Source organism: Gracilinanus agilis, chromosome 2, assembly GCF_016433145.1.
Source record: "Gracilinanus agilis isolate LMUSP501 chromosome 2, AgileGrace, whole genome shotgun sequence".
Taxonomy (NCBI): domain Eukaryota; kingdom Metazoa; phylum Chordata; class Mammalia; order Didelphimorphia; family Didelphidae; genus Gracilinanus; species Gracilinanus agilis.
In genome coordinates this window covers 683,093,767-683,106,530 of record NC_058131.1, presented here as the reverse complement: position 1 = coordinate 683,106,530, position 12,764 = coordinate 683,093,767, and the positions used below count along the sequence as shown (strand labels likewise).

The 12,764-nt window shown below is 39.6% G+C and overlaps 1 protein-coding gene across 1 annotated transcript in view; it reads right to left on the bottom strand.

Annotated features, from left to right (window-relative positions):
* Nucleotides 1-8,641: 8,641 nt before the first annotated feature.
* Nucleotides 8,642-12,764, bottom strand: part of FUOM (fucose mutarotase) — a 63,163-nt gene continuing 59,040 nt past the window's right edge. The window contains exons 4-5 of the mRNA XM_044660272.1: nt 10,831-10,904; nt 8,642-8,868 (exon numbers count right to left, since the gene is read on the bottom strand). Coding sequence (XP_044516207.1) covers nt 8,802-8,868; nt 10,831-10,904 — 141 coding nt within the window. The 3' untranslated portion in view covers nt 8,642-8,801. The remainder of the gene's footprint in view (nt 8,869-10,830; nt 10,905-12,764) is intronic.

Here is a 12,764-nt window from a genome sequence, read left to right as displayed (position 1 = left end):
AGATTCTTTTTACTTTCATATTTCTATCCCTGACAGTTATTAAGAGTGTTTGACGTGTAGTAGGAGCTTAATTAATGCTGGTTGGTTATTTCTGGAAGACACAGTGAAAATGGAGGACAGAAGAGAATAGAGATGAGAGAAGGCTCAGACTGAATTCAGTCTGGCAGGGGGTAGAGCAAAGGGGGCCCATCTCTACCACCCTAATATACTCCAATCCACTCAGGGGTGGCACAAGAAGCCAAGCCAGGTTGCACAATGGAATTAGTCTTATTCCACTGAGTAGACGGGATCAGGACCTGAAAGACGTGGAGGGGAGATGAGGAAGAGGAAGAGTAAGGCAGATCAGGTACCAGGGTCTAAGAGTGTGGGTGGGAGAAAAAAAATGCATTCCACTGGGAGAAGGAATATTCCCTGCTACCATGATGAATTGCAATCCCCAGACAAGTGTTAGTTCTACTCTCGAGGTTGTTATTTCACAAGACGAGACATAGCTGACAAGGTAACTAGTATTATCATTGATTTGCACAGGGTCTATCTGTAAAAAGGAGACAAGCATAGATGAGAAGGCTGCTTGTTGAGATTCAATATAACAGAATATAACCAGAGCAAAAGGATCTGGATGTTCTGGAGGGATATTTCCATCTTTCTGTAGCGTCTGATGGGTATGACCTTCTCTGTTCTAGGGATCATCTGTCTAAGTAATCATACCACTTGAGGTAATCATTACCATTGCCTTGAAAAAGCAGCTATAGAAAAATTATTTTCCTTTTGCTCTGTTTTTCTCCAAATTTTCTGCTATTAAAAAAAAGTGAAACAGGATTTTAGAGGTAGAAGGGGGCTTTGAGGCCATTTAATCTAACCCTTTCATTTTACAAAAGAGGAAACTAAGGTTCAGAGTGGTAATGAGTCTTAGCTAAGGTCATGAAGGGCAGCTAGGGGTGCAGTGGATGGAGCAGTGGATCTGGAGTCAGGAAAACTCATTTTTCTGAGTCCAAATCTGGCCTCAGACACTTGCTGGCTTGGCGAGCCCTGGGTAGATCACTTCACCCTGTTTCTCTCAGTTTCCTCATATGTTAAATGAGCTAGAGAAGGAAATGACCAACCACTCCAATATTTTCAGGAAGAGTTGGACACAACCAAAATGACTGCAAAACAACAACAAAAAAAGTCACAAAGTTAGGAAGTGGAAGAGTTAGGATTTGAACCCACATCCTCTGATTCCAAATCTAGGGCTTCTCTCCTTGCACCAGGACACTTTCATATAAAAAGCATGTGGTACATGGTTCGATGGGATATGATTGGGGATGTTGACTTCAAATGATCACTCTATGGCAAATATCAATAATATGGAAATAGGTTTTGAATAATGATATATGTAAAACTCAGTGGAATTGCTTGTGGGCTCTGGGAGGGGGAAGGGAAGAGGGGAGGGAAAGAACATGAATCATGTAACCATGGGGAAATAGTCTAAATTAATTAATTAAATGAAAAAAAAAAAGAAAAAGTATGTGATAAATGCCAAGATTGCTGCTTACATTGCATTAGCTACAATTTTAAATCAAGACATCAGCATGTCAAAGAACTATAATTTCATTGTCACGGGTGCTCCTTCCATCAACACAAATCACAACATTTCTGTAACTTAATGCTAGGCACTATATAAATGCTAGCTATTATTATTAATTCATAAGGTTCTCACCTCGTGCATGTTTGGGGTTGAGGAAGGAGGGATTCTGTCTTCTCATCATGTTGCCTCACCTATAATTATTCTATATTTGGCATATATATGTCCACACACATTCATGTATAATTCCTTTCTTTTGAGGTTTGGGGGTTGGGGATCTTTGCATAATACCATCTCTCTGGTCACATAATCAGTCTTTGAGTACAACAGTGTTTAAGAATTTTTATGGCTGAAAAGTCCATCCTCCTGTACCCAATTTGGTGACATGACTCCCCTATCTCAAGTAGGCTGGTCCATGGACGTCAAACAAAATATAACAACAGGTCTGTAACTGCAGCTTTTTCATATTAAAAGTTCCTGTGACACAGCTTCTGAGAAGCCAAAGTTGTTTCCATTTGAAGATGAAGAATCAGAGAAAAACTCTGGTGGAGAATTCATTTCATCTGATACATTCCCCTTTAGGATGCTTCAGGACATTATTCAGGAGTTCCCTGTTCTTATCAACCATACATTTGGCAAATGGGGAAACTGAAACTGAGAGAGACTGAATGACTTGCTTTCTGACCCAAATTCATTCCTAATTTCTTCCTTTATGAATATTTTTCTTTTGAGTTATTCCAGAGTTTCTTGGTCTTGCTCCATGATGTCGTGGGAAGTCTGTAGATTTTCTTTCATATTCTTTCATATCATAAGACTCCTTCAAAGTGCTTTGGTTTCACTGAGGTTTTTCATTATAATTTTCTCAGCTTGATTATCTGCTTGTAGGGTGAATTTTTATTCAGATTTTGTCTCTTGATCTTTGGGGGTTTTAGCTTTTTCTCTTATATTCCCCATCAATCACTTTGGGATTCCTCCCCAGTCTTGGGCCCTTTCCCCTTCCTCTGCTGCCCAGTTCCCAAGTTCCATGTTCTTTTCCTATGGCCTGACATTCATTTCTTCTGTGGCTCTGAGGACTAATGACAGATTCTGTCCTCCCAGAATCTTCCAATTCCATGACTTTTTCCATTTCTTTTTATGCCCTTCCCTTGTACAGATGGGCAGAGTTACTGTCCTTGCCTTTAGGGACTAAGGAGATGGGGCTGTTTTTCAGATTTAATCACTATAACCAGACCCAGAATCACAAAGGTCTGAGGTTGCTTGTGTTCACTGTGGTGGACACACAGAGTAAGACGGGCCATGGAGGCACAATAAGGACTCTAAGTATTAAGGTTCTCCAAGATGGCAGGTTGGAGTTAGGAAGATCTGAATGAATTTGAATATAACCTCAGACATTTACAGCTTTGGGTACCTGGAAAAGCCATTGAAATGCTTTCTGCCTCAGTTTCCTCATATGTAAAAATGGGGACAATAATAGTCCATACTGCCCAGGGTTCTTATAAATATCAATAAGATAATATATGTAAAAACAATTAGCATTAATTCATGTGGTTTTTACCTTTTGGTCAGGGAGTGAATATAAGAGTGGATTCTATCTTATATAGATTCAGCTATAATTACTTTATACCAGCAATAATTCCTTTCTTTGAAGGTTTTAGGGCTGGGGAATTGTGCAGAAAATAATGCTATCTTTCTGGTTATATGCTCAGTCTTTATATGTGATTGTAGGATCATCGGTTTTGAGCTAGAAGGGATCTAGAAATCAATCCATGTCCTCCGCTTTGCAGGTCAGTAAACAGAGTCAGAGCAATTAAGTGACCTATTTTCGGTCACAGCTCCTCAGTGTCAAAAAAGGCAGCTATAATAATCATCATCAACATTTATTTAACACTCTGTGCCAGGTACTGTGCTGAGAAATTTACAAATAGGGGGCAGCTGGGTGGCTCGGTGGATTGAGAGCCGGGCCCAGAGATGGGAGGTCCTGGGTTCAAATCTGGTCTCAGACACTTCTTAGTGTGTTTGGGCAAATCACTTAACCCCCATTGCCTAGCCCTTACCCCTCTTCTGCCTTAGAACCAATACTCAGTATTGATTCTAAGATTACAAATAATAATACAAAATATCTCATTCTATTCTCACAATAACCCTGGAAGGTAGATACTATTAAGGTAGGATTTGAACCCAGGTCTTTCTTTCTCCAAAACAATATCCTACTCATTATAACCTGCCCATGGTTACACAGTCTAAAAATAGAAGAGAATGAATTAAAGTCAGTCTCCTGATTCCAAAGCTAGTGGTTTTCCTATTTCACAACACCCATCTTTTTTACAAAGCATCTTATGCAATCATATTATCCAGGCTGATTAGGACTCATTACAATTTGGCTACACCAAACTCTGAACAGCAGGGACAGATCTCAGCTCTGCCACTTGCAACCTGCATAACTTTAGGTAAGTCGCTTAAGCTCTCCGAGCCTCTGTTCTTTCATTTGTAAATTATAGGGAAGTTGGATTCTATGACTTCTAGGGCTCTTTCCTGCAAGAAATGTATGACTTGATGATCTCTTGGGGGAGAGGGAGTGTGGGAGTTCTACTGCATGGTTAATTCCATCCATTCTATATTGATTCTCTTTTAGGTCCAATTTTAGAGGGAAATTTTCAACATCTCCTTTATTTGGGGCTATAACCTATGCAACTGATGACCATGTATGATTTTTTTTTTTTTAAAACCCTTACCTTCCGTCTTGGAGTCAATACTATGTATTGGCTTCAAGGCAGAAGAGTGGTAAGGGTAGGCAATGGGGGTCAAGTGACTTGCCCAGGGTCACACAGCTAGGAAGTGTCTGAGGCCAGATTTGAACCTAGGACCTCCCGTCTCTAGGCCTGGTTCTCAATCCACTGAGCTACCCAGCTGCCCCCCATGTATGATTTTTTAAAAGCCTTGGAATTATGATATATGAAGTCAAGCTGAAGGAACTAGAAAAGAGAAGAAGGGTCTACGGGGCTGGGTGATAATGGTGGTGACATATTAGCTAATATGTAGAGGGTTGTCAGGTAGAATTATATTTGTTCTGCTTTGTCCCAAAGATCAGAGCTAAAAAAAAAATGGTGAAAATTATTGGTAGGAGACATACTCAGCTCAAATCTTCAGGCAAATCTTTCCAGGAATCTGGATCTGTACAAAAAGGGAATGGACTGCCTCAAAGGAAGCAAATTCCCCATCGCCAGAAGTGTTTAGGTGAAAGCTAGGCAATCATTTTGGGGAAGGAGGAGGGACTAGTAGGGAATGTTATAGACCAGATTTATGACTTGAATAGGGTTTGAAATTTGAAGTTTCTTTCACTTCTAAATCTACGATACTATTAAGTGGAACAGAGATGCTGAGCACTGTGGGCATCTGGAGTTTTGGAGACAAGGTTCAGTGGTTATCTCAGTGGTCAGGGCATAAGGCTTTTGATATTTAGGTGCAAAAAGAAAAAGAGAATAAACCAGCAATAAAGACCAATTTCCCATGTATAACTGATTCTGGGTTTGACCTATGCTGTTTCTCCCGGGTAGAAGATCTTTGAGGGAAGGGATTTTTTTTTGTCTTCAGAAACTCAACTTCAGTGACTCAACACAGTACAGGGCACTTAGTAAATGTCTAATAAATGGCATGCTGAGTCAAATATAGAACTGAGGACCCCAGTTTGGTTTTTCATACATAAGGAGATTTTAAGACCCAGTGGAAAGATCCTAAGCCTCTTTTCCACCAAAGTGTCACAGTTTCTGAAATTCTATTACGGAATAATTCATTCTTTTGGCTTCCTCTCTCAGTCAGTGGTCCTTTTAAAATGCAAATGCTCCTGGAAGAGAGGAATCTCTAAGGTTCTCATTTACTTCTAAACTTAATTGACTACATGAATGCAAATATGAAAGAAATTTTGTTATTTCTACTTAGACCACAAACGTGTTAATATGAAGATTACAAAGATCTTGGTCTTTAAGTCCAAAATTAATGCCATTCAAGCAGAGTTCTGTGAGGGAAAAGTACATGAAAAGAGTTCATTGGAGTCATGGAAACTCAGTGCAGGGATGAGGTAGGAAAACAAAATAGAATGAATTTTTATTAGTAAGAAACTATTGTCCTATATATCAACTGTCCACTCTCACCCATGGACTTCCAGAAAGGTACCCAATGTTCTAGGGATTTTGTGGGTCACAATCCTCTTCAAATCCAAGTTTACAAGTCTCCAATGATGTGATTACTTCTGCAAATCAATCATAGACCACATTTAATTCCCAAAAGACATTTAATGAAAAATAATAGTGATAAAATAACCATAAAAAACCATTTTCCCCATAATCCTTGAGCTCATTCTACACACACACACACACACACACACACACACACATATGCATTTATAAATATACCCTCAAGTAGAGAAAGTGGTAAGACCTTGATATCATATATATGCCCAGGAGGAATTGGCAGCATCTTCTGATGATGTCATTGCACAACTCTCTGCCTGGCTTCCTTTCCAACAGATGTTGCCCTCCAGGAGGCACATCATCTCAGTGGTTTTCCACCAGTCATAACATCTCCACTGAAGCTGATCCTAAGCCTTGTAATTTCTTTCTGTGCCATCTATGAATACATCAAGCATTCACTATGAATGTTCTTGTTTTTAGGCATTTATAGAAGGTCTTTTAGCCTCCCACCATATCTCAGCTGTAGTGGATGACTGAAGTGACCTGTCTGCTACCTAGAGGATGGTAGGTGGGTGTTATGAATAGTAACTACTCCCCTATAGGAGAAAGTTGTAAAGCTTACTCAGACATCCTGATCAGGCAATGGTAATCAACCTTTTCCCTCAATCCAGGCTGCTAACAGAAGGGAACCAGTACCTAAGCAAAGATCACATATGCTCTCTGAACTTTTCTATGATCTCCATATTCTCTATAATCTCCTCTGCATTCCTCAGTTTAAATTTCATCTTACTTATGATCAGAAACTCACTTTAGGTCTTAGTTGATAGGGTTCTACTTCTTCAAACAGAAAAGGAGATGGATAAAACTATGGTGAACAAAATAGTTCTTTATCATGACCCTCTATTCTATGCAGATCACCAAAGTTAGGGAGATTTATGACTTCCCCTCATTTATTAGACATCTTCTCTGTGCCAGGTATTGTGCTGAGTGTTGGGTTACTGAAAACAAAGCAAAAGCAAAAGTCTCTGCTGATCTCTTTCTGATCTCTCTATGCATAATATCACTGACATATAAGCAAGCTATGATGACCCAAGAACTAGTATGTTCTGTTTTCACCAGCATGGTGGGATAAATGGTAGAGATGGAGTGAAAAGACCTAGATATGTATCCCAGCTCCAACATTTACAAACTGTGTGACTAAGTGTGCAGATTTGTAGTTACTTAATCAGATTAATGTAATAGAAAGAATGTTCTAGTAAATGTATAGAAATCAAATCGGAGATAGAGGCAGGAAGAGCTGTTAAGAGACTGTTGTGATAAAGGCAGCTAGGTGTCTCAGTGGGGCCAGGTCTAGAGATGGGAGATCCTAAGTTAAAATCTAGTCTCAGACCTTCCTACCTAGGTAACTTTGGACAAGTCATTTAACCTCAATTGTCTAACCATTACCACTTCTCTGCCTTGGAACCCACACTCAGTATCAATTCTAAGAAGGTAGGGTTAAAAAAAAAAAAGACTGTTGTGATAGTCCACAAGAAAGGGAAGGGGACCAGTATTAGGGTGGTGGCAGAGGAATTAGAAAGGAAGTAATGGAGATAAGATGCCAAAGGGATGGAACCAACAGGACTTAGTAAATGACTAGATATGAAAAGTGAAGGAGAGAAAAGAATAAAAGACAATTCCAAAGTTATGAATACGGAAGATAGAGTGAATGGTGGTACCACAGACAAAAAAAATGAATTCAAAAGGAGGAGCAGGTTTGGGAGAGGGGAGAAAAGATATTTTGTCTAGGTTGTGTTTAGTTTGAGGTGCTGGTGGGACATCAGTGTAGAGAGACAGGGATGATATTTAATAAGAAGTCGCAACTCAAAGAATTGGGAGTCATCTATGTAGTAAAAAAAAAAAAAGTTGTGGAGAGAGAGACCCAGAGTGAATAGAGTAGTTTCCATTTAGGGATCCCCCTGAAATCCCAGTCGTGATCTTCAGGTATTCTAACCTCCGGTTAGTGAGAGTGAAGCAGAATCACTTTCTCTCACTGGGCCAGTTGCACAAATGCCTTGGAGACAATCGATTTATAAAATCAGTATCCCTTTTATTATAAGAAGGGATACAAACTGAGGATCAGAAAAGGGGGTCCCTAACTCTATGGGGTCTAGCTATTCATCCAACAAACCTCTATGTCCCTCGCAAGAGGGAGCCTTCGGGTCTTCCAGCTAAGTTACCAGCACCCTATTTCTACCTAGGTGTTCCCCAAAAGCTGACTAAGCTACCTATCTATTACCCTCAGTAGTTAGTTTGATTTATTTCAGAAGCTGCCTCCAAAACCCATTATGATTGCTCTCAAACAGCTAAGTCCACCCCAGGGGATCTGACCCCTGAGGTAAAACCTCAAAGCCGATCTAACAGGATTTTTATATAAAACCCTTCTGGAAAGCATAGCAGGTATGGACAGTTCCTTTTATAGATATTCACAGTCAAACAGAGTACCTCCAAAGATGATTTAGGGGTTTCTCCTCCATAGTTGGTTGAGGTAGCTAAGCTCTGACAAGATGCCTTTCCTCCTCCCTTCCGGACAGAAAGAGCCCAACCTTTCCTTCAGGAAGTCACTCACTCTAGCAGCTGTCACTTCCAAACTGTTCCTTCTCTGCCTTCTGCCTGCTCAGATCTTTTCCCTTGAGTTCCTAGCATGTGCCTTAAAGACAGTCTTCCACTTCTCTTAAATCTTATCCTATCTCTATCCTTTTCCCATTACAGTAGATGTGTTAGAGTGATGAAGTTTACCAAAAGAGGGTGCCTGGACAAAGAATAAAATGGGGGCAATGATAGAACCTTCAGAAATACCCATGTTAAAGGTCTACTAGAGGATGAAAAGTCAATAAAGGAAACAGACAAGAAGAAGAAAATGCATTTATTCAAGTAACATTAAAACCAAAGTCTGATTTCCACTCAACATTCCAATGTGTATACACATTTTACTAAAAGTGTTTATTCCAGAATCAAGAAATGAATTTATCCTCTGGCATCTGACATTGGGGCTTCTTCACTCTCACCTTCTAGTGCTGCTCCTGGGGTGCAATCACACCTTTCCTGAGAATTATATTCCCATATAGAGCTGTTTCTCTGGAAAATGAACAATCATATCAGTGACTACTTTGTGCTCAGTGTCTATTAGGTGCTAAATAATACACTAGGGACAAAAACACAAAAACAAACTGGTCTCTATACTCAGGGAACTTAAGTCCTATAGGAACATATGTATGTATATATACATATATAAGTGAATATAAAATGCATACAAAGTAAATGGGAGTGAGGGAGAGAAACTAGTAGCCTGTGGGATCAGGGAAGTACTCATGCAGAAGGAACCCTTGAGATAAACCTTGAAGGCCATTTTAGATTCTCAGAGAAAGAAGTAAGAAGGGAGCACATCCCAGAAATAGGGAATAACCAGTACAAAAGCCTGTAGACAATGTTACCTATGACAAAAAAGTAATAAACTTTGTCCAGAATACACAGAGGATATGAAAGGCAGTGATATTTAATGAGTCTGGAAAGGTAGGCTAGAGATGGATAGTGATGGACTACAAATGACAGAGGAGGCATTTCATACCGGAGGCAAAAGGGAGTCACTGGATCTCCTTAGAAGGGTCTGACATGACCACATATACTTTAAGAATATGATTTTGTCCTTTGTTTCTTTCTTGTTTATTTTTGGTGAGATTTTACAGCTGTGTGAAGGATGGACCGGATAGAGGAAAAATATTTAAGACAAGAAAACCAATGAGGAGGCTGTGGTAAGGGTTCAAGTGAGAGGAGAGAGGAGCCTGAAGCAGGGTAGTATCTGTGTGGGTGGACAAAAGGGAACAGAAAGGAATAAGCTTACAGAGATAAAATTAGTAGAATTTGGCTACTGGATTATGGAAGTGGGGGTAAGGAAGAGTGAAGAGTTGAGGATGATAAGAGCAGACAAGCACATACACAGTATAACTCCATTTGAAGGGGGTAGCTCTAAGGACTGGGAAGGAGAGGAGAGATAAGAGAAGAGGGAGGAACCTTAAGATTCCTGTCCCTGGTTGAAAGCTTTAGAACAAGTGGTTGATCAGAAAGACAGTGAAGGAGGGAAGATGCACAATAAAAAAGTAACATTAATAATATTAGAGTTAGAAAGAACTTTAGGTATTATCCAGTTCAATCCCAGCATTGTATAGATAAGGAAACTGAAGCCTAAAGAATTAAAGTTATTTACCTAAAGGCAGCCTTGAGTCAGTGGCAGAATTAGGACTAAACTCTGGTTCACCAGTATGCTTTCTTCTGTACTATACTATATTTCTTTCTCTTTTTCCTCAAACAGGATCATGAGTGGTATGGCCTGTGACCATTGGAGGGATATCAGCCTTGTGGTACCCATTCCAGAGGTCATGAGAAAACATCGCTGTTTTCCTTTGGGAAGAAAAAAAAGACTTGAAACCACCAAAGAGTTTTTAACTTCCATTTCATTCTCCCATGAGACTGGCATTATAAGGCAAATACATTGCACAGACATATCAAATGTTTAACAGAAAGAATTTAGCCACCAACCTAAAGAATACATGTCAAAAACTGATCGCCACTAAATATCATCACATATGCAAAAACGATGTGCATATCTTGCATGTTTGGTGTAGTTTCCTCTTAAGGTGGACTAATGGGAAAACTAGGCAAAAGTCATTTAGTTAACAAAAATGTATTAAGTCCTTACTATGTGCCAAAGATGTAATAAACCCTGAGGATAACAAAGAAAGATGAAAAGTGGTTCCTGCCCTCAAGGAGCTTATATTCTAATTAGGGAGACAACATGTAAACAACTAGGTAGATACAAAGATATCGGATGAAAAAAGGGACACAAGATATATAGAGTAGATTGAAGGTTATGGAGAGACAAGATATTACACTTGGAGACAAGCTAGTTACAATAGAGAGGCAGAAGGAGGGGAAGAGAGCATTACAGCACCATCAGAGGGCAGCCCTTCATTTCCTAACCTTCCAGGAGGATACAGGTAAAACACTTTTGTGCTCCCATCCTTCCACGGTTCAAATACTTACCCCGTTGCAACTACAGCAAAAGCTTTTTTTGCCCGTTCATAAAAAGCAAACCTTTCTATCTTCCCAAGGTCATCCTGAAAAACAAGATGTGATCTCATTACTCTCTGCCAAAAGGGGAACCACCACTGGATATATACTACCTATGTTCATGAAAAGACTAAATATCAAAGCTTTGCATTCCAGCACAATCAAAGATATTCCTTCTCTGGGCTGCATTTTCTCCAGCAGCCAAAGAAGTTCAATGAACTTCATGGAGCTGTTAAGGAAGGACTTTTGAAATTACCCCTTCAGCTAGAATGGAAAAGACTTGGAAATAATGTCATTATTTGCTCTCTCCATCCACTGTTTCCAATTCTGACTTCCTAGAAAAGATGGAGGTGGAGTAGGAAAAGGTGGGGGCACTTGCAAGTCAGATTTCCTAGAATAGATAGCAAGTATATCTGATTTTTTAGCCATTTCATTAGTATACCATTTGGAAGATCAAAGTTGTTATTGCATGTGATGGGGTTACATAAGACATATATGTATCAATCCCAAGGTTTCTGGGTGATATTTTTCATATATGAAAAAATATAGATTTTTCAATTGTCTTCCAGAAGAACAGCCAATGAAACACGCTTTCCTCCTCTTTATAGAGGATGGAAGACTACAGGGGAGGAATATTGCGCTCTCTCATCTCTGCCTCTTAGAATCCCTAACTTCCTTCACATCATAGTGCCATCTTCTACATAAATCCTCTACTGATCCCCTCAATTGGCAGTGTCCTTCCTACTCCCTAAAAATTCCTTTGTTTTTCATTTTAATATATTTTGTTTTAATTGTGCACATAATGTTTTGACCTCCCTCCCGTTCCCCCCAAAATAAAAGAAGGTTACCACCAGGTATAGGGACTCTCTCTCCTTCCCTCCTTTCTTCTCTTCCTCTCTCCCTCTTGCTTTCTTCCTTCCTTCCTCTCTTTTTTCTTCCTCTCTTTCTCTCTTCCTTTCTTCTCTCTTCCTCCCTCTCTTTCTCCTTCCTTCACCCTCTCCCTCCCTCCCTTCCTTCCTTCCTTCTTGCTTTATTTTTCTTTTCTGCTTTCCCTAGAACCTAGCACAGACATAGCAAATGATAAGCACTTAAGAAATACTTTCTGAACTTCCCATATGCCTTCTTGTTCTTTGTCTCTTGCTCAATTGGCAGCAACAAACGTTGAGTATTTTCTTTATACAAAACCCTTTACTTTACTAGAGGCTAGAAACACAAAGATAAAAATAAGCAACAGCCCCTGCCCTCAAGGGACTTACATCCTACTATGGTTTATGCAACAGTACTTCATATACATTCCAAGATCCATTGTGGATAGCTGAAACCATGGATATAAGTGAACAACTGCAGGATAACTGAATTGTTGGATTACTGAGTCAGTGTTTCTGTTGTTTCTGCTGCTGAAATAACTTTGTTAATTTTTTTTACCTTCTAAATTAAAGAGTTCTTAACTTGGAATTTACAGTTCATGAACCTAGTGGGGAGAACACATTTTTATTTTCACCAACCGAAATTTATCATTTCTTCCAATTATTAACATAAAAAACAGACTAGAGAAGAATTCCTTGGTTTCACCAGACTGCCAAAGGGGTTCACAAAAGAAGAAAGAGTTCAGAAATTGTTGCCCCATACTAATTATGGCTCTTCACTGAGGTAGGATTTTAGAATAGGACCCCTATTTTACAGCTGAGGAAAATTAAGATAAAGAAAAAAGAGATGGGGGGGAGAGGAGGGGAACAGGCATCTCAGTGGATTAAGAGCCAGGCCTAGAGACAAAAGGTCCTGGGTTTAAATCTGGCCTTAGACACTTCCTAGCTGTGTGACCCTGGGAAAGTCACTTAACCCCCATTGCCTAGCCCTTATTGCTCTTCTGCTGTGGAGCCAATATACAGTATTGATCCTTAGATGGA